Source organism: Lygodium microphyllum, chromosome 1 (genome assembly GCF_053477565.2).
Source record: "Lygodium microphyllum isolate KBCC chromosome 1, Lygodium_microphyllum_v1.1.10, whole genome shotgun sequence".
Taxonomy (NCBI): domain Eukaryota; kingdom Viridiplantae; phylum Streptophyta; class Polypodiopsida; order Schizaeales; family Lygodiaceae; genus Lygodium; species Lygodium microphyllum.
In genome coordinates, this window is record NC_141135.1 from 111,178,633 (window position 1) to 111,201,631 (window position 22,999).

The 22,999-nt window shown below is 41.6% G+C and overlaps 1 protein-coding gene across 2 annotated transcripts in view; it reads right to left on the reverse strand.

Moving 5' to 3' along the window:
- The window catches only part of LOC148041548 (ABC transporter G family member 31-like), a 126,769-nt gene that overhangs the window by 64,831 nt on the left and 38,939 nt on the right, over nucleotides 1-22,999 (reverse strand). Inside the window, exons 6-17 of one of the 2 annotated variants that reach the window (XM_087680683.1) lie at nucleotides 17,762-17,921; nucleotides 17,275-17,351; nucleotides 17,050-17,194; nucleotides 16,670-16,971; nucleotides 16,321-16,602; nucleotides 15,704-16,020; nucleotides 15,438-15,598; nucleotides 15,185-15,288; nucleotides 14,920-15,076; nucleotides 14,713-14,796; nucleotides 14,505-14,629; nucleotides 14,025-14,357 (exon numbers count right to left, since the gene is read on the reverse strand). In XM_087680683.1, coding sequence (XP_087536809.1) covers nucleotides 14,025-14,357; nucleotides 14,505-14,629; nucleotides 14,713-14,796; nucleotides 14,920-15,076; nucleotides 15,185-15,288; nucleotides 15,438-15,598; nucleotides 15,704-16,020; nucleotides 16,321-16,602; nucleotides 16,670-16,971; nucleotides 17,050-17,194; nucleotides 17,275-17,351; nucleotides 17,762-17,921 — 2,247 coding nt within the window. Of the gene's footprint in view, nucleotides 1-14,024; nucleotides 14,358-14,504; nucleotides 14,639-14,712; nucleotides 14,797-14,919; nucleotides 15,077-15,184; nucleotides 15,289-15,437; nucleotides 15,599-15,703; nucleotides 16,021-16,320; nucleotides 16,603-16,669; nucleotides 16,972-17,049; nucleotides 17,195-17,274; nucleotides 17,352-17,761; nucleotides 17,922-22,999 lie in introns of both variants that reach the window. The other variant, XM_087680679.1, reaches the window with a different exon arrangement.

The following is a 22,999-nucleotide window of genomic DNA, read 5'->3' on the forward strand; positions in this document are numbered from 1 at the left end:
GGATGCATAAGGAATCTTAGCCATCTCGATCTTTTGCTCATCACAGACTGTGGACAATTGATCTGGCTCACCTTCACATGAGAAGGCAAAGGACAACCATTAGGATTAACATCCTGCATATGAAACCGCTCAAGGATCTTTTGGATATACTCTCTTTGTGACAAGTAAAGAAGTCCCTAAGAGCGGTCACGTATAATGCGCATCCCAAGAATATGTGAGGCCTATCCCATGTATTTCATCTCAAAGCTCTTCTTGAGCAGACTTTTCAAAGCATCTAGCTCATCAGAAGCTCTCCCAGCAACCAACATATCATCCACATAGAGTGCCAAAATCAAAAGGCTACCATCACAAGTCTTCTTCGTGTATAAACGCGGATCCATATCACTGCGTGTATAGCCCTGTGAATGCATAAAAGCATCATACTTATGGTACCATTCCCTAGGTGCCTGCATAAGGCCATAAAGACTCTTTCTCAATCTGCACACTAGGTGTTCCTTGCCTTTTTTCTCAAAGCCCTTAGGCTACTGCATATAAATCTCCTCATGCAAGTCCCCATGTAAGAAAGCTGTCTTAACATCCATCTTATAAAGGTCCAGATCTAATTGAGTAACCAATGCTAGTACCAGACACAGGGTAGTCATCTTGACTACAGGAGAAAATACTTCCTTGAAGTCAACACCATGCTCCTGTTTAAAACCCTTATCTAGCATTATAGGTGGCTTCGGGCGTCTAGGGTGTTCTTCAACTTGACACCCACTTGCGTGGCAATACACGCTTTCCACCAGGTAAAAGAACCAACTCCCACATATGATTTTTCTGTTAAGAGTTAAAACTATGACTGCATGGCCCTCTCCCAAGAGTGACTATCACCACGGCACATGACTTCATCATAAGTGAGAGGCTCACATGCATCTGTCACCATTACATAATCAACAAAGGGCTCAAACCACTCAAGAGGACATCTAGCTCTAGCAGAGCATCTCAAGGCAGACTGAGGAGCCTGCACATTTTGTCAAGCATCATGGTCATGGTCTACCGGAGCATCAACTGCTACTACAGCTTGTCTAGCTGGTTGTGTAGGAGTAGGAGGCTCTTCTTGAAAGATAACCTTACGTATCTCGACTATCCGCTCCTGCTACTTATGCATCTTTTCCTCATGGAAAACTACATCATGGCTGTAGATGAATTTCCGAGCATGTGGATCCCATAGGCGATAGCCCATTTCACCTACATCCCCATAACCAAGAAAGATGCATTTCACAGACTTAGGATCCAGTTTTGTGCGCTTGTCCTTGGGTACATGGCAGAAAGCCTCACAACCAAAGACACGCAAATGATCATACGAGAGAGGTTTGTTAGACCACACCTCTACAACTTGAAAGTTAATAGAACTACAAGGAGATCGATTGATCAAGTGTACGGCAGTAGTCACTACCTTAGCCCAAAACTATTGTGGTAAGCCTGCTTGGCTAAGCATACTACTACAGACCCTTTCTTATATTGTCCTATTCATGCTCTCGGCTATACCATTCTGGGATGGGATGTACGGGGCGGTCAATTGACGTTTAATACCCCTTTCGTCGCAAAACTACTCAAAGGCTTTAGAGACATACTCACTCCCATTATTTGACCATAGGCATTTCAGCCTATATCCAGATTGTCTCTCAACCAATTCAAGTCAACACTGAAAGGTAGCCAAAACATCAAATTTCAGCTTTATGGGATATGCCCAAGCCTTATGTGAGTAATCAATAAATGTGACAAAGTACTTCGCACCTCCAGGGCATAGGTCCACAAACATCAGAATGAACAAGAGCCAAAGGCTCATCCCTAGTTGTCCACGTCCGACAGATGTGTCAACTCGTCCGATCCGTTCTGTCTAGTACGACATGTCTGATCGCATTAGATGGAAACTATTCAACAGTTTCAAGTGCCTGTTTGTGACTAGTTGGGGTCACTTTTGGGGTAATTTGTAGGTGTTGTTTAGGCTTCCTCTCCACAACACACTTGTACATACCCCAAATCTCTCTCTCTCTCTTTCTCCCTTGCCTCCCTTCTAGTAATATACTCTCTCCCTCTCTCTCTCTCTCTCTCTCTCTCTCTAATTTCAAATTCAAATTTCAAGCTCAACTTTCAAGCTCTCTATTCTCAAACTCTCTCTCCTCAAGCTCTCTAACCCCACTCCCTGAAGATCTCCTTCGTCATATCTCCACCTTGCCTCCACTTTCAAGCTCTCCATTGGCCATCCTCTCTATCCTCAAGATCTTAATATGTAAACTTCTAGTATAAAGTCTCTAAATGTTTAAAGTATATTACTTTGAGTATATGTACAATTTTTTTCATCGGACATAGCATCAAACATAGATCCAAGATTTATTAGTCCGATTAGTACCGTACTAGTATTGAACGGTACTAATCGGACACCATCAACCAACACTGAGTAAAACCAAGCAAGGTATCAGACAATTGTGACTCATTCAAAGAAGAAGCTGCAAGTATGTAATCATCATCAGAGTCAGGTTGCTACACTACATTGATCTCTTTGATCTTAACATTGGACTTAGTAGGGATAATACTGTGATCATCAAACTTGTCTTGCGCTTTTCCTTTGCTCTTTTCCTTGTGCTTGTCATTGCACATTTTATGGCACTACAGCCTGATATGTCCCACTTTCCCACAATAATGGTATGTCAAATCGGACTTACGTCCACAAGACTTACTGCGAGATTGTCCAAGGGACTTAGAATGAGACTTCTACGAGTCTCTACCACGGCGGTCATTCCTGCTCTTACCATCATGGCGACCCCGAACAGCCAAAGCATGAGAAGTACGAGAAGCATCCACATTCTTCCTATTGATCTCCTCTGTCAGGAGTGCACCCTCTACATTAGACAATTTCAGCCCATTCTCGCGCATATTTGCACACATAGTAGTACGGAATGTGTCCCAAGACTCAAGCAGTGTGACCAACAAGAACAAAGGTGAAAGATTGTCCTTAAGGTCAATACCTTGCGATGACAGCTGGCCAATGATAGCATGAAACTCGCTCAAATGCTGAGAAACATTGGTACCTTCTTTCATATGAAGGTCCATAAGTTGCTTTAGTCAAGACATCTGAAAAGCAGGGCTCTGCTTATCATAGAGATTACGGATTTTCTCCCAAATATCCCATGCAAACTGTCCATCTGTGACAACATTATAATAAACCTGCTTATCGAGGGACAGGATAATCGTGGACTTGCAAAGCTCATCTAAGTCATCCCATACATCCTGACTATGACCTTTAGGCTTACTGCTTTTACATTTAATCGGCCTAATATTTCTACACCAAAACCTACCAAAATTTGGGTCTTTCAATAGCCATAATTGCTGCCATCCAACTTTTCAATGTTGAAGATGGCACTGTCATTTGTATGACCAGCCATGCTGCAAGAAAAAGAGTCACAGTACAGACCAAATAGGCTATTGTAATACCTGCAAACAGCCCCAAAACCACTGCCAAAACAAGCTGAAAAATAATGAGCTGTCCACAAACTATGACTAAAATAGCATCAAATAGAGGAGACTGCTCTCATAAATAATACAACAGTTTGCAATTACAGCATGCTGAAAATGAGGTACAACATACTCAAGCACACTACAAATAAAATCCAAAGCTCAATGTAACATCGTAAGTGACTCCCACTGGAATAAAAGTCAGATGCTAGACAAAGCAAATAAAGCTCAAATCCTCATGTGAGTACATGCAAGCATCCAAGATATATAAAGTACATAGCTGGGAGCATAAGACCCAATAAAAACTTCAAGCCCGTAAGGTCATAGACCTTAGAAGCATCCAATGAAGTAACTAACAATGGATATCAAATGTCGTAAGCTCAAATGCATTCAACAGCATAACCAAGCATAGAGCTTCAATGTCATGCACCAATACATAGAATGCCTGAATAGCATGAAAGAGCATTAGGCATAGACTATCCCTGTTAAAAGCTTGCTGTCCACAGTGTATGTACATCAGTAAAATGACAGTCAAGACTGAGCAAAAGTGAGCTTAATTGAAGCCCAAAAGCATTCCAAGAGCATGGCCAAGCATGTGGTGTTAACCATAGACATCAATGTATCATCCCAAGTAGCTGGGAAACATCAACAAGTAGTAGGCATATGCTTTCATTGATAAAATAACCTTCAGTCTTGCTTATTACAGAAGGAAAAATGACAGTAAAACTGAGCCAAATATGGGCTCAAATCAGTCCAAAATCTTTCCAATACATTGGCCAAACATTCCCCAAGTGTCTAGCATCAAATGAGCATCTCGGGAGCATCACAAAAGCCAAGAGCATGACATTTCCCGGATAAATAGCATTCAGTCCTTTTATGACAGCAGTGATATCTATGAGAAAACTGAGCTAAAAGAGTGCTCAAATCAATTCAATAGCATCTTAAACCAATGACATATGATCCCCCAAGTATCTAGCAACAGAACATAGGTATATGGGCATCCCGAGAACTATATACGAGCTCCAAACATTGAAGATATGGTTGTCCCTGTTTTATAACAGCATGCTGCCTTGTTTGCACAGTTAATAATTCAAGCTCAATGACTCAAAACCAATGCTCAATGTTAATGGTCAATGTTGGAAGGAGTGGTAAACAATGCTAAAGCCTTTGTCCAATGCCAGGGAGTGGTTGAGCAAGCACAAGTGCTTGAAAGTGGCCACGGCTGAAAACAACGTGTTTGTATTTCCAGCCCTAAATATTGAGCTGAATACTCCCTGAAATAAGCTCAATGTAGGCTCAAGATTGCCCTGAGATAGCCCCAATAGGTCCTAAGAAGTCCTAGAGCAATGAGAGCTCAACATGAACCTCAAGAGGTGGAGCTATAGTTGCCAATGGTAAAACTCTTCTGTAGGTAACTCAAATGAGGGCTAAAGCAATGCCAAATTAAGCTCAAGCTCATGGAGAATGTGGCTCTGATACAGTTGAAGGGAGAAGCCTAAGTGAAAGCACAAGCAAGCGGAAGCAAGAGAGGTGTGAGCAATGGCGGATGGAGCAAGAGAGAAAGAGAGAGAGACTCAAGATGTGGGAACTCCAATAGTCACAATGCGTGACCAGCCTTCCCTTTATTCAAATGTCATTGAAAGAATAAAGAATGAAGTGACAGTGACGGGTGCTCGCCGTCACCTGTAGTGTGTAGGTGTGGGTACTATTAGTGTAGTAATACAAGGGCGGCTAGGCACAGACATCTTTACCCCCAACAGGGAAGTGGATTGCATAGGCAAAGGTAGTGAATAACCACTATATCTTGATGGAGTGTACTGTGAAGGTAAGGGTTGTGGAAGCCACTAAACCTGAAAATAGATGGGGGAAACCTTTATAGCTCATTGCAGCGGTCTCAAAGAGGGCTTATTACATCGTGAGGCTTCATGGTCTCTAGGTGCTCAAAGGGATTAGTACATATTGTAGAGATCTTATTACTTCAATCATAGAATTTTGACAGCCAACGCAGAACAATCTTTGTTACCCATAATGGAGATTTGGCACAAGGAGTGCCTTTAAAAAGATGCAAATATTGTGGGGGGATAGGAAATGGTCAATGGTAACACGTTTTAGTGGAGTGTTGCAACTTGCTGCAATAGGTGCACTCAATGGTCTATGCTCTAGCCTAAGGGAAAGAAGCCATAGCATCAGTGTGGCAAACTTGTATTGGGAGGTGTCAAGAGATGGGATGGTACGCTCTGATACCATCTCAAGAGATGGTAGGGCTTGTAAGGAGGGACACAATGTATGGCAAACATGAGACAAAGAAACTCAAAAACATTGAAAAATAAGATGAATGAATAACAATGAATATGAATCATGTTGATACAATGGAGTGGAGCTCGGAGATAACTGCACTATTGTGGCTGATTAGGTGGCAACACCTAGAAGGGATTTGCATTGTGAAGGGAGAGAAATGCAATCCTTCAAGCAGAGACATTGATGATGAGGAAAAGTGTTGCTCTGTAGAAGGAGTGAAGTGCAGTCCTTCAAGCAAAGATGATGATGAGTAGGGTTTCGCACTGACAGCCCCAAAAAGGTCTAGTGTCCACATTTTGGTCGTTTCGTTAGTAGGTGCCCACTTAGTGGTGCACCACTCTAGACAGCTTATGCCTATAAATAGGCCATCACTTCATTCATTCTTCCACCACTTCAATCATTCTTCACCCCTCTTCTTTCGTTACTTTGACACTCTTCCCTCTCCATACCACTGTTGTCCATACCCCTATAGGAGGACACCATAGTTCTTGGCCATCTCCTCTCTCCACTCACCCTGGCGTCATCTTCCATCATCAGGCGTTAGCTTTCTTATCTAGGTGTCAATCTCCATCATTTAGCATCATCCTACTTGCATTTGTAGCATCTGGATGTTCTTCACCAGTAGGCGTCAGCTCCCATCAGCCTCTGGCATCACCTTGGCATTTGCGTTTTGCAATTTAGAGGCCTTCTCTCTGCTTGCTATCAACTCTCTCCACCTAGCGTCAACTTTTAGCACTTGGTGTCAGTCTCCTCTCCCCTAGTGTTAGCACCTTGAGCCCCTAGTATCCGCGTTTTGTTGCCTAGGGACATCCTTCACATTTGATGTCATCATCCAACACTTGGTATCAACATCTATGTTGCTATCCCTGTGTTTGACAGCTCTAACACACTTTGGGATTTCTGTTTGTTACCCACACCATCTCCCTGGCATGTGAGGATTACGGTTCGCTTCCTCAACAACTATCCTTCACCTTTCAGTGATCACTTCGATAGTTTCCACAGAGGACCGCATTTCGCTCCCTTTGGTGTGCAGATTCCCACAGGTGCTGTTGCTTAAGTTTGAAAAACAAAGCAGCCATCTTTTGAGCTTCAGGGCTCCACTCTATCAACTTTTCTTCTCATAGAGTCATTCATTGCATCATCACCGTGTTCTTCTAGTGTTTCTGAGTTTCTCTTCTCTCTCAATGTTTGTGGTACACACATTGTGTTTCTCCCCACAAACCCTTTTGTCTCTCTAATCTCCTAGTCAAATTTTTGACATGGTATCAAAGCCAAAGGCGCTTAGTGAGCCACAAAGATCTTCTGCATTAGAGAAGGCAAAGGCAAGTTGTGTATTTGGCATCATCTACTAATTTTTGCCCTTTCACTACATCACCAAGAGATAGAGATACCCTTCTCTTCCTCTCCCACCCATCCTCCCTTTTATAGGTTGACACTCCAGTGCTATGACTTCTCCACATATGCAGATGGACAAACCACTCTTGTGCTCCTCTTCCAACATTGCTGGACCTCCCATTGATGCTTGCCGACATGGACCTTTGATTCCTACATCGCTAGAGTATATGCCTCTACCCCTAGGCACTTATTGCGCCACCCCTTCCTTCTAGGCCACAAAGTTTATTCTGCACTGGCTTTCGATGTTTATGCTCACGGCAATAAGATGCATCCGATGCACACTAAGTTCTCTTGAGCAAAAGGAGGATCATTAGGTGCCATGGCCTCCTCGCAACCACCGCAATATGCTACAGAGGTTGCTTCTACTTCAACTAGGTTTTCAAGAATGCCACCTCGAGAACCCACAGTTTTGCAACCTGCTCCACTGAGAGATAGTGATTGTTGGATACCATCCCCTCGCAGTCCGCTCCTTTGAGAGATGGTGGTTGTTTAACACCTTCCATTACTTTGGTTCTGTAGTCCACTCCATTGAGAGACATCGATTGTCGACCTCCCTTGGCTTTGCATGAGCCTCACCTTTCACCTCCCTCGACTACTAAGGATCGAGAAGCCACCTCTTGGAGTTCTTCAACATCTTCGACATCCCAGATACTTTTTATGGCACGATCGACGGCACTTCCTAAGTCATCACATGATTCAGAGTTCATGATCCATGAGTTCTTAGATTCCCTTTCTCTTGCAGAGGGGTATTCAGAGGGGAATGTACACTCTTTGCCCTGAGAGGGGGCTCCTACTTCATTGGCTTTAGAGGGGGCCCCTCCCTCACCACCCTCCAAGGAGATACCTACTCATCATGAAGTTTTTCACCCACCATTTACTATTGGGGACGGTTGTCTTTGAGGAGTCATTTCTCCTATTGATACCCAGGATCTTTAGAGACCACTTAGGTTGGGGCCTTGGAGGTTCAGTAACAAGGCCTTCGAATTCTTTCCAGCATGGAGTTATGGAGCTAGTGGCTTATCTCCCGAGATGGAGTCATGTTCTCCATTTCATCTTGTTTACTATTCCTTACTATAGGTTACCTTTCAAGTGGAAATCTTGGATCTCCGGGATCCTCTACATCGTCTTTGTATCTCTCGTCGCTTCTTTTTCTTCATCCCTTTTTGGGCTTGAGAGGAGGTGTTGAGAAACCACTCCTTCAGTTTTCCCACTTCAGTTAGGGTTTCTCATTGACAACCCCAAAAAGGGTTGGTGTCCACATTTTGGTCATTTCATTAGCAAACACCCACTTAATGGTGCACTACCCTAGACAACTTATGCATATAAATAGGCCATCACTTCATTCACTTGTCAACCACTTCAGTCATTCTTCACTTCTCTTCCTTTGTCACTCCGACATTCTCCCTCTCCACACCACTGCTACCCACACCCCTATCAAAGGACATCACAATTCGTGGGCATCTCCCCTCTCCACTCACCCTAGTGTCATCTTCCATCATCATGCACCAACTTTCCTTATCCAGGTGTTAGTCTCCATCATTTGGCATCATCCTACTTTCTTATGTTTGTAGCATCTGGAGGCTCTTCACCACCAGGCTTCATCTCCCATTAGCCTAGCATCACCCTAGCATTTGCTTTTTGCAATTTGGAGGCCTTTCCTTTGCCTAGCATTAGCTCTCTCCACTTGGTGTCAGCTTTTAGCACTTGGTATCAGTCTTCTCTTCCTTGGCGTCAGCACCTTGAGCCCATGGTATTTGTGTTTTGCTGCCTGGGGACATCCTTTACATTTGGCATTATCATCCAACAGTTGCCGTCAACATCTAGGCAGCTCTCCTTGCATTTGATAGCTCCCATATGTTTTGGGATTTGTGTTTGCTGCCCAAGCCATCTCCTCAGCATTTGAGGATTGTGATTTGCTCCCTCCACAGCAACTGGTGATTATCTTTCTCATCTTTGACAGCATCTGAGGACTGCGGTTCTCACTCCCTCGACAGTTGTCCTTCACCTTCTAGTGATTACTTCGATAGCCCACTGCTCGGAGGAATGCATTTTCGTCCCTTCACTGTGCAGATTCCCACAGGTGCTACCGTCTAAGCCACATAGGATAGTGCAGTCATCTTCAAAGCTTCAGCTCCACTATATTAGCTTTTCTTCTCATAGCATGATACGGTGCATCATCACCGTGTTCTTCTTGTGTTTTTGAGTTTCTCTTCTCTCTTAGTGCTTTTCATACACACTTTGTGTTTCTCCCTACAAACCTTCTTGTCTCTGTGGTCTCTTAGACAATTTTTGACATCCTCCGGGTAGTGGAATGTTATAGTAGACATTGGAAGATGAAGGACAATAGTAGAGGAAGCTAAAACAATCCTTGGAGTTGTTGAAGTTGAAGGATATGTTGAAATCTCTTCGAGATGATGACTACTACTAAGACGACTCTTGATCAAGCCTGAAGAAAACAAAAAAAATGCAGGTATCTGATGTAGGGCTAATAAAGAGGGTGTGGCATGTTGTAGGTGGCCTTAGTCTGTTTGCAAATGAAGCCTTTATAAAGTGGAATAAGGGGAACCCTTTGATAAAAAATCTCTTAGATTAGGTAATATTACATGAAGGTCTCGCCACTTGTCACTCCTAGATACCATGGATAAACGATTGACTTTACATATTAGTTAAAAAACCCTATTAAAGTAAATTGATGGCTAGGAACTATTGTGTGGGTGCTGGGGTGGCAGTAGAAGCTAGAAACACACAATAATGATAAAGATGATTTGTTGTACCAATTCAAGGAGTGAAATTGGCAAACACAGCAATAGAAATGATGAACAGGTCACCAACTATGTGGACTCAAAATGCAGCAATTTGGATTGTCTAGAGCTGATGGGATGTGAAGAAGACCTCCAGAATGGAATAACCTTTTTGTATGGTGTCAAGATCAATTGGACAACACCACAAATTGATATCTGCCAAGGTAAGGGCATGGATAGTAATGGTAGAGGCCGAGGCTGGAGGTGTGATGGGGAATGATGAAGAATGAATGAGAGAGAAAGTGTGGAGTAAATATGGATGAATGTTGATGCCCTATTTATGAGCACATGGGATATTGAATTGTTTAGCATGGTGCTCTAGCTCTCTCGGGTGTGCCCAAATATTAATAAATTATAAAAATGAACATTTATTGGGGCTGTAAATGGAGAACAAATAGGAATTAATGAAGTTAAATGAGATTCATATCTCAACATCCCATTTGAGGCCCAAAAGGTCCCCTAGGAGGAGTGAAAGAGAGATCCTCTACCTAGCAATCTTAGTTTTCCACCTCAAAGAAAAAGGAAGAACTATAGATAGGGTATATCGATGGTGCTTGAAACTAGACCTCAAGAGAGAAGCCTCTAGCTCCATGTCTCATATGTTGGTAAGAATGCAAAGATATAGCCACCAAGTCATGGCTGAAACATCCAAGGCCAGGACCTAAGTAGAACATGTAGATCTAGGGTATCGATTGGTGAAATGGCAGCTCAATGTTGACCAGCCCATTTAAGGGAAGATGAAGAATGCAAAGGCTTTTTGCCAAGGTGTGCCACGTGCGAAGGACCACATGATGAGTAGCAACTCCCTCTGAAATTGGAGAAATAGAATCCCCCTTTGACAGAGATAGGGAATGTGAAAACTCATGAATCACAGCCTTTGGAACGTTTGATGATAAAGCATGGGTCGCTGATGGTATCGGAGAAGGTATCTGAGGCTACAAGGGAAGAGAACCCTGATACCTACTAGAGGTGGCCTTCCAAAATTTAATAGAAGAGGGATGGGAGGTAGGGGTATCATAGATAATCTCGTTGATGCTCTCACTAGAGTCAATGTCCATGAAGCCATACGAGGGAGGAGGGGTAATGTGCAGCTTTTGTGGAGCCACAGGTGAGCAACAGCCTCTCTCTCTCAATAAAGTGGACTGCGGAGTTGGAGTCATAGGTGGGCAACAACCTCCATCTCACCAGAGTCAATGTCCATGAAGCCATATGAGGGAGGAGGGGAAATGTGCAGCTCGTGTGGAGCCACAAGTGGGCAACACCCTCTCAGTAAAGCAAACTGTGGAGGTGAAGGAGTCAAGTAACCTCAGTTTCTTGATGGAGCAAACTACTGAAAAGGCAGTATCCAACAATCTCTGTCTCTTAGTAGAGTGAACTACAGCATTGGGGACCATAGAAGCCACTGGACTTGAATGTAGGTGGGGGGGAACCTCCATACCACATTGTTGTGGCCTCTAGAAGGACATATTGCCTCATGAGGTCCTAGAGCCTTCTTTTGCTCGCAAGGGCTAGCGCATGTCGTATGTATTTTATTGCCTTGAGCATAAAACATTGATAATCCATGTAGAACGATCTTTGTCACCAAGAATGGCAAGGTGGTACAAAAAGTGGTGGGAGGGAGATGTATATACTCTGGTGGGGTAGGGACCAAAGGTCAATGACAACAATCGGCAATGGAATGACTAGTCTTGTTGCAATAGGAGTACCTAGTGCTCCATCCTATCTTTGGAGAAGCTATACACCAGTGTGTCAAATCTGTAAAGGAAGGGTGGGAGAGGGAGAAGAAGATAATGGTACCTCCCAAATAGTTTAGGGGAAATAATCTGGAATTTTATAGTGTCACCGATCCCGTGATCTTCCTTTGCCTTCATTGATGAAGAGGATCTTTAGCTCTCTAAGTACCTATGCTTTGAAACCATGTCGAGAGAAGGAATGATATGCTCTGATACCATGTCAAGAGACGGTAGGGTTTGTGAGGAGAAACACAGTGTATGGCAAAAATTGAGACAAAAAAATTCAAAAACACTGAAGAAGACGATGAATGAAGAACGATGTCAAGGAGACTGCTGGACAGCCCTTCAGGAGTGAGGAAAACACAAAAACGCAAGTATCCGATGTAGGGCTGATAGAGAGGGTGTAACCTGCTGTAGGGGGCCTCAATCTACTGAAAATGAAGTCTCCATAAACTGACTGATGGCTGGGAACTATTGTTTTTGTGCTGGGGTAGCAGCAGGAGCTAGAAGCACACAATAATGATGGAGATAATCTGCTGTACCAGTCCAGGGAGGAGTGAAATCAACAAACACAGAAATGGAAACAATGAAGAACACATCATCAGGCTGTGTGAACTCAAAATGCTGCAATTTGGAGTGTCTGGAGCTGATGGAGATGTGAAGAAGATCTCCAGGATGAAATCACCTGCTGTTATGGTTTTTAATCAGCGGGACAGCACCACAATCACAGTCACAAGTGACATAGGAAAGTGATGGGGACAAGAACGTGACAGGGAGTAGGACATTGGGACGGTATCAGAAAATATATATTATATTTTGAGATACATGTTAAACTTTGAAATTCAAAACAGGGATCATCAAAGTAGCACATTAACAAGAAAATCCTGTATAGAATCTCAAATGCAAAGGTGTCACTAACACGTATTAAGAACAATATACAAATTATGGCCTAAGGACACACTGAATACTTAATAGAAAATTCTAATAAGCTGTAGTAAGTACATGTGTCATGACTCATGTTGTTTCCTCATTCATAATTACAAAATTGGAAATATGGAAGACAAGGCTTGTGGGACCTAGGAGCCTTTTAATGACTGAAGTATTAAGTACTAAAGTAGACAAAAATAAACAACTAAAGGTACTGATAAACCACAAATCAAAACGCAAATGGCAAGCTTCATGGGCCCAAGCAATAGGGGCGAAGACCAAGCATCACTTTGAATCCTAAGTCTCTGCATCATAATCAAGACTAGAATCCTCATCCTTATTTTGTTGTTGTTGTTGTTGTTGTTGTTGCTCCTACTACATCTCCTAGATAATGAGCAAGAGGCTAGGCATTCCTTTTTGTAGTGCAGGCCAAAGATGTCTAGAGAGACCCGGCCTTCAATAGGCGAGAGGGATCACTTGTCTTCTCCTGGGCATTCAAGTGTTTGTGTGGTGTCCTACTAGAATGCCTAGGTAGGTTCTATGTGGGGGTGGCATGACATCTATGCATAAGCTATTACAATTGATTGGATTATTTGTCGTTTAACATAGCTTCCGTTTTGTTAATTTTAATTTTAACTGACACCCAATGCATTTGTTGCTGAATAGAGATTTTCCATCAAACCTGGCTGTTCATGCAGCTGCAAAATTTCTCCTGGCCAAAGCAGAGATTGCCAGTTATGCGATTTCAAAGGCAAAAGCTTAGATTTCATGTAATTAATGTGCAGCTTTGTTGCCATGCTTATAGACCTATACATATTCCAAAATCTACGAAGTCAATATTTGGGGCTCTACACCTTTTTTGGATTCAATCATTATATGGAATGATATTGGTGCACAAAGACGGTATCTTTACTGTAAACACAGCCAAAGCAAGAAACATTAACAGAAGAGAGATTACTGGTCCTCTCACTCTTTTTTTTGTTGCAATCATTGTACAAAGGCTAATATGTTTACAGAGAACACAGTCAAAGTCAGAAACAATAACAAAAGAGAGATTACTGGTCCTGGTCGATACCTTGGAGCCTATAGCAGTCATAAAGTGACTACTGTTTAAAACCAACAAACTCCAATAACACCTCCCACAAGCTCAACACACAAAAAACACAACACCCCCTACCCGCCCCCCCATGCGCGCCGCCCCCCCCCCCCCCCCCCTCCGGGGAAAAAGAAAAGAAAAGCCAAGACCACAAACTGTGAGCAAATTGATAGAGTCGTCTACTAAATAGCAAAACTGACAGCAATCACTTTAAATCTACTTCACATACTGAATCATACTCTCTTACACTGATTCAATCCTAGGGTTCAAGATACTCACATGGCGAGCATTGTCATCAACTTCTTTTGGAAGTCGCAACCATGAGGAGTACATTAAAGATTCATATACTGTGAGCTGGGGTGAATGGATATCATTTTGTTCCACGTAACCTGCCACACGTGCGAAGGTGTGTTGTTTTTTAGGGTAGCCAGATATTCTTATATCACCCTCAATGTATCCACCTGTCTTTCTTCCAGCAAGAACATCCATCAAAGTAGTCTTTCCAGCACCACTGACACCGACAAGAGCAGTCAATAAACCAGGCCTAAATGCACCGCTAACGTTTTTCAAAAGCTGCAACTTATCGCCTCTTACACCTTCACTTTTCATCTCCTTTAAGAGAGAAACACGTGAATTAGAAACCATCTTGCAAATGTCTTAAGCATCAACTGGACACATAATTCTGTAGACTATCCCTCAAACACACTTGCAATCTATATTGATTGCAATAAAAGTGAATTGTATGCTGAATCAACTTACATTGGGCATATCGACATAGTAGCAGACATTGTGGAAGGTCAAGCTCAAAGGTGGGAAAGGCAATGTCATTCCCCTTCTTACAGCATCCTTGTTATTGCTTTCCTCTTCGCATATATTATCAATTTCTACATTCACTGTCGTAAGAAGGTTTTTTAATATACATGAATGTAAATGGAAAAGAAAACTTCTATAGGCATTTAACGTCTACCTATCTGCATGGGTATTCCATCTTCATGGTTGCCTATTTTGTGTATATCATCTTCAGAAATCACTGCCTGGTGTCTTTCTAAAGCTGCAGTCAAGAAAGTCTTTGAGTCTAGTATTTATAACCCTTTAGGTCTAGTATTTATAACTAAGCAACCATAGAATGCACAAATGAAATGGTGAAATTATGAGTAAAATGGAAATATCTTACGATTAAGATAATGAAGGGCCAAGGTTGCCAGATAATTGAACAGAATAATATAACCAAATAGGACACCAACAGCTACCCAATACCAGTAGTCCTCTTTTCTAAGTCCCCGTGCTTCAAGGATGTTCAAATAAAGAGGCCGATTGCCATTGGTACTAAGCTGTAACTCAGCATAGATATCTGACAGTCAAGAGAAATGGCATTCCAAGCGGTTCTACTACTTGACTAGAAAAAACAAGCAAATATCAGATTTTGTATGAAAATACACCTTTTTCCACCGCGAGGAAAGGAACTCATTGACTGCAATGGCATTCTGTGCATAAGACAGAGGGGAGATCCAGAAGGCCCATATCCACCATGGTTGAATACTATCTGTCACAAGACTTGAAAACTTGAATGTAGGGAAAAGTTACAAGATCCTTACCATTAAGATATTGGAAGAAGTCTAACAAAATCAGTGCATGTAATAAAGATTGAAACGTTCAAGATGAATAGAACCTCAGATAAGAAGCAATACATACTTTCAGAAATAATGAAACCTCCGAGTAGGAAGATGATGATCAGTGAAAAAGAACCAAATGTCTGTGCTACAACCACACTTCTCCCAAGAGCACCAATCAGCCGGAAAAGGCCAATTGCCATTTGATGCATTAAAAATAACAATAGCAAAAATCTGAAAAACCTGCACAAGTTCTGTATATCTTTGAGAGAAATACCAAACCAAACAACAGAAAGCAAAACTTTAATTCAAACTCAATTTGAGTCTATAATATTCTCCAAGACATACCTGCCAACTTCAGGTGTCAGTCCAACACTATAATAAAGAATACAAGACCAGATAATGGCTTCAACAATTGAATATGGAATCCGCAATATCCAGCTTGGAATTGAAAATGCCCAAGGAGGATAGAAAAGGTTGTCTCTTTGCTTGTAAAAGACAGGAAGTCGAAAAACTGTGATTGTCATCTCAGATAAACCATTGAACATCATATGAATCAGAGAAAAGAAAAGAACACTCATGTATAGGAGCCCATTGGATTCATCTACTGGTTTGATCTTGCTGCGCAAGAATAATGTACCAGTGATGAAAGCCACTATTGCCACCTGCATATTATTTACAATGAAGTGAAAGTTTAGAAAATTAACTTTGTATGTGTAAGGATCAAACAGACACTGAAGTAAATGAAACAACTTAAAACAAGCTGCTCAATTTGTTAAAGAACATGTACTGACCAGTGAACATAATATATCAGTAGTCAATAATGATATACGTATTAAAACTACCTTAAAATCAGTAGTCAATAATATATCAGTAGTCAATAATGATATACGTTTTAAAACTACCTTAAAATCAGTCAAAGTTACAATTTGCATAGTGAAAAACTGCTCTATAAGAAGCATCACCTGACATGTTCGAAAAGTATATAAAAATCTGTTCCGAGACATTAGCAATGACTCTCTTTCGAAACAAGCTTTGAAGAGTTCCCATTTTGGCAATGCGTATCTTTTTTTTACAAGAGCAGCCGGATGGCTCTTTGACTTGTCATAAGGAGTACTCAAATAATCATTCAACTCAATTCCAACTTCAAACCTTTTAAAATCTTCAGCCATCCTGGAAACTGGTATATACCGGTAAGGTTTGCTTTTGTCTGCCCAGTACTGTTCTTGATCTTTTTTAGAAGTGACCTGAAATTACAAGTTTTTAGAATTTTATTTATTAAGATAAGGAAGTCATGTCAATGTAGCTCACTACCTCCTGTAAAAAATCAGCTATTCCCTTGCGTGGGGGAATTTTGAAACCAAGAGAATCAAAAAAGTTCAAGATTTTTTCCCGGGGACCCATATATACAATGTATCCTTCAGACAAAAGTATCACATCATCAAACAGTTCAAACGTCTCTGGTGCAGGTTGCAGAAGCGCCATCAATACAGTGCCTTGTAACAAATGCACAAAGTTATGCACGCACTTTACAATCTGGTAAGTTGTTGAGCTATCAAGTCCTGTTGAGATTTCATCCATAAACAGTGTCTTCTTGGGCCCAACAACCATTTCCCCTGCCAAACGATCGGCACATTTCAATACGAGTTCAAACTTTATTAACACCATTGACACATGAAATTTTGTAGCCAAACCTGTTGTGACTCTTTTCTTTTGACCTCCTGAAATTCCTCTCAGCATATCATTGCCAACAACTGTGTCTGCACAGATTTCAAGTCCCAGGACCTTCATAATGTAATCAGTAGCCAAACTGTGCTTTCGTCCTTCCACTGCCATTGCCTAAAAGAAAACTGGCTAGGTCAGAATCGCTTCAAAAGAGAAAACACAAGTTATGTGAGTGAAGGTGAGAAAACAATGACCTTCATAAATGCATCGATGTCAGCGTCTGGACGAATATTAAGCTCTGCTTCCCTTTGAGCTAATTGCCTCAGCATCTCTGAGTCACAAGTCAAAAAATAAGTGCGACTGCACAAGGAAAGAACATCGAACCAAATTTGTGCCTATAGTGTGCGGGTGCTGCAGTCCCCCACAATTGCAGTAAAGTCTCCTCAATGTTTCAATATTAAACACGCTCGTCTTTGATTGCTGCTTATGCACTCCCAAATTATAATATTTCTGTTTTTTCACTGCAAATGTTTAAAAATAAAGCAACAGTCCTGTCCTCTTCATTGAATCCGACTCACTTTATGAGAATATGTGACTCAATGAGGAAGCTGTTCTGACAGGCTGTAACGTACAGCAACTACATTGGGTAGCTACACATGCACAAGTACACATAAACACATGCGAGCATGCACAAAGAAAACACAAAAACCTGCGAGTGGGACAGGAAGGCAGACAACCCACCATATTTAAATCCAACCCCTTGGCAACGAGCAGCAAAGTCCAGTGTTTCTCTTACTGTAAGTTCACCAATATGATTGTCCATTTGGCTTATATAAGAAGCGGTTCTTTGGGGCACAAATTCTGAGAAAGTATGTCCATTGTACGTAATGTTTCCCTTTACCTACAAATATCAGAATGTCTCACATTGATGAGCATAAACAAATACTACCTAATGGTGATAACACATATCAACAACAGTCTATAAAACTGGCTCAGGCACATAGAAGCCAGGGTTGTTTTGAAGGAGTGTATTGAACTACAATCTAGATCACCATACTGCACTACTAACTAGATCACCATACTGATGTAGCTTATAATTTGGATGTTATATTCAGGTGTTCAAAGACTCCAGGTTGCTGCAAAATGCACATGTCACAAAGCCACGTCGGCCTAGCATATGCAAGTGTTCAGTCTGTTTTTTTTCACAATATAAACTGCATAGATTACATGAATTTGTGAGGGCTTATTTTGGCCAGTGCACAAATGGCAGGTGGAAAGAAAACATTGAATTATGACCACGTGTGCCGCTTCTACGTGGACATAAAGTAGTGAACCTTGCACCAGTATCTCTCCATCTAGAATGGCCAACTTTACCAGTCTATGTGCACGTCCATGCAGACATTCTGCATGGGCTTATTTTGGCCAGTGTCCAATGGCAGATAGAAAGGGAATATTTCATCATGACCATTTGTGCCACTTCCAAGTGGACATAGAGTAGGCCAAAGTCTAATATACAGTTCCATATGGACATAGAGTGGCCAACTTTGTCAGTATATGTGCATGTCCATGCAGACATAGAGTGGACTACATGAATTTCTGCAGGGCTTATTTTGGCCAGTATCCAATGGCAGATAGGAATGAATTATTTCATCATTACCATTTGTGCCACTTCCAAGTGGACATGTCACATAGAGTAGGCCAAAGTCTAAGTCCAGTTCCATGTGGACATAGAGTGGCCAACAATCCATGCCCACTTCCACACAGACATAGAGTAGGCAACCTTGAGGCTTGTTTGTCCTAGCATTTCCCTACACCTCTAACATCGCAGATATTTTTTGCAATTTTGGGAGATTACAAGGCTGGTACATTTGCAAAAGTGGCGACAACTGATAAGGGAGGCTGCCAATTGGCAACTGATCAACTGTTGATTGAGCGATGGAGTGGGTTTAATGGAATGCCAAAGGGATTTGCTCCCAATAGAAGTTCAGTCTGTTGTGGAGTACCATATCTGTGTGTTGATGTAAAGACCTTAATTATATACACCAATCTCACATATCATGAAATGTATGTCACCCTTACGGAACCCAATCTGCACAATAAGTATACATATTATGCATTGTAGTTCACCCAAATATGAATCTAATTTGCACATCAAGTATAATGTGTAACCAGACTTAAATAAGTGGCATTAACAAGTGTTACCTGCTAGCTAAAACCATCATGAAAATATTCAACATAGCTCCAATAATTGAAATGGTTCTCCATTGGCTCGAATCAACAGAGATGCAGCTTTAGATAGAGACGAACACAGCCAAAGACTTTTGCCTCATGGAAAGTGATGCGATATCACTTGAACTTCTTCCTTGTGATATTCATCTAATTTAAACGATACCCATTCATTTAACACCTGATTTCAAAGCAAATAGAAATACACTGACAAGCTGCAATGCTCTTTCTTCATAGACCTGTTCTTGCGCCCAACAATTTGGGTAAATATACATCCACAATTCCATTATCAAGGATGAATCAAACACTAAATCCTATGGTGGAGAATATCCACATGGCATGCTTTGGCTGCAATTTAAAATACATGCGATTGACAGTTAAAAAAGGAACTTTAGCTATTCCTGATCCAAGAAATTGGGGTCTTAAGCTCTTTGAGATATTTAATGAAACATTCAATAGTGTGGCTGTCTGGACCTTTTGCCTCGTGGAGATTGATTCAATATCACTTGAACTTCTCTCTTAGTTATACATTTCTCTAACTTAGAAGATGCTTGATCATTCAACACTTCTTTTTGCCTTGTGGAGATTGATTCAATATCACTTGAACTTCTCTCTTAGTTATACATTTCTCTAATTTAGAAGATGCTTGATCATTCAACACCTGGTTTCTAACCCCACAGAAAATACACTGACAAGCTGTAACCTCTCTTGCCTTGAGAAGGCTTGAAATTTGAAAGATACCTCAAGGATGACCCAAGATTTGAACTCACACACCTATGTTCTCATCCACATGCTCAAACCACTTGGGCTACAAACCTGTTGGCAGCAACCTCTCTTTCAAGGACTTCTTGTACCCAATGATTTCTGATAAAAATACATGCACAATTTTCTCACCAAGAATGAATCCAAAACTAAATCTACAATGGATAATGTTCTCATGGGCATTTTTTGGCTGCAATTGAGCATAAAACATGTGATATTGATGGTGAATATCAATTAGAGCATTTCTTTAGGCCAGGAACTTATATTCAACATATTGGCTATCCTAAAATACAGCAATTTGTCCAGTCAACTACGTCTCCCAACTAGTGTGAGACATGTCCTTCCCAACTGACCACTTGAAAACCAGTCAACCAAAATTCCATGTACTGCAGTTGTTGTCTCTAGAGAGACCTCATGAATGGCATGCTGATAAGCTGTCTCCAGTACATTTCCTTAAAAGCCTCCATCAAAGAATATCCTCAATGGGAACAGCCCAGGCAATTTGAGTCACTCTCTGCAATAATTAAAAATCTCATGGACCAAGAGGATTGATTAAATTGAGCAAGTGCTTTCTCCAACAGAATTTTGTCTTGCTTTCACAGGATAACAACAACAATTTTAACACTACAAGATAATGATCTGATAGAACATGATGTATCTTGAAATGCATCTTAGGAAAAATAAAGCACAATAGCATAAATACGTTCTGTCCAAACAGGCTCCAATGCAACTGTGACCACACACCTAATTTTACAACCACTGCTGCTAAAGCATCCCACACTTGTCCCTTTGGATGATCGATAACTGAGAGTGGGGTATTTTCCCAAAACATCTCATAAACATTAAAATGTCCTACAAGAAACCTTGGCTTAGCATTTTGTAAACTCTGCAAATCCTTCTGCAGCCTTTGGCAAGCCTCTCATGTAGGGCATACAATCCACAAAGCTTATTCTAATGCATGGCTTCCACTACGATAAATACATCCTCAAAATAGGGAGGAGAAGTCGAGGAAGAGGAAGTGGAAGTGGAGAGGAAGGAAAAAGGGAGGGAAGGGGATGGTCAGAGGAGGAAATGATAGATATGAGAGAGAGGAGAAGGTGGCGACCGGAGGAGGGAGTGCACCACTATGGGAGGTGGGCGCAATCAAGATGGTGGGCGGAGCTTAAAATTTGAGGGAAGACAACAACGGGATGGACCAATGTGTGGTAGAAAGAAAGAACCGGGCAGCACGGTGAAGAGTCCTAGGCAACAACGGGATGGACGAAAGATTGGGCAATGGCATTGAGGAACCAAGCGGCAACATGGAAGAACCGGGCAGCACGGTCAAGAGTCCTAGGCAGCGAGGTGGCAGGGAAGGAAGGAGTGTTGAGCTAAAAATGCATTAGCTTGACTTAAACAGCTCCAAAACATGCTTAATTAATGAAGCAAACCTTTTATTTTAAAAAGAAACGCAATCCTAGAGAGTTTGTGCCCCACATGCAAAACCCTAATTTGGGTGCCCCAAACTTTCTATAAATAGGCATGCAGCCAGTACTCTCTCTTTATCTCATTTTTGCAGATTTCAGGTCTTTTAGCTTGCTGCCCACATCTCGGATGCCGAGGACATCGCGGTCCAAGCTGTCCATTGCTGTCTACAAGAATCTGGCACCTGTTTCCAGCCTACCACACACTGTTCAAAGCTGATTTCAGCATGCTGGCTACTACTGCTGGTTTTATCACCTGTTTTTAGTCTCTCTCTCTTGCACTGCCCTCTGCATTAGATCCAGCCTTCCTTGGCTGCTTTTGCTGGTGTTCGATATCCGGAGACTACCTTGATGTGTTTCGAGATCCGTTTGGAGTACGACACACACTCCAACTCATTACCCCTGCTCTAATCCTCGAGATTCAGGAGTTTGTGGTATAGTATTCACTCTCTGCATAGTGTGTTTGCTGCATGAGCATTGTATATTCAGTAGTCAATCATTTCAATATTATCTATGTTCATTGTCTCTGAGTTACCCGAACCCTTTTTGTGTTATCAGTTTGTGCTTTGTCATACGATTGGTATTGTATTTTTGTGTTTAGAGTATCTTGTCACATGGTATCAAAGCCAAGTTCTCTTGAGAAACCTTGGACTTGATCGGAGAGCTCATCTACAGAAACAAGAACAACAAAAGATTCAAATGACTTTGAACACCGACACACCACTCCACACTCCACAGCCAAGCATGTAAAGAAACAAGCAAGAGTGGGCCTCCCAACTTGCCCCTACTAGATATGGCATGGGTGGAGAAACTTTAGACTACCATGGAGTCCATCAATAGCACAAGATTTCAGCCCCATTGAGTACGATCTCATCCTTATGCATAGGGCTCAACAGCAAGTTGAAGGTAAGCCTGAGTTTCCTTCTTTAGATTCGGTGCACCGAATTATTGACTATGTAGGTACAACAGAATCTCCACTTCGAAGTGGCCATCCTCAAGTGGAAATTGGCATGGATTACATACCACTTCTATCTTATTTATTTTCTCTAGTGCCAGTTATGCACAATCTTGTTTCTGATTCTATAGTATCTGATTCTTCTATTCCTCATGGTTCGGGAGATTCTCTTGAAGAAGGCGTAATACATAACATCTTTTGGTTTGGAAGTAATGAGGAAGATAGATATTTCTTTGAAAACTCCAAGACAAGGTAAGAAAAAGAAGTAAGAACTTGTATCCTTTCTCTTCCTTTTCCTTCAAATAATTTTGTTTCTCATGGTCATACTGGAGTAGGTACATCTCATTTTGTTGCATTTAATGAACAAAAGAAACCAATGATGCTTTCCACATCTACACCCATCACAAATCGACGATGGTAAGCACCGAATATTCTAGCAAGTCTCTCTCAAGAATGAAGGAGAACCTCTGAAGTCCCTCACAAGGAAAACGCAAGGCGCAATGTAATTCATTTTATAAAGCACGCATGTTTCCTCCGGTGCAAATGGTGAACTCTACACAAACATAGGTGAAG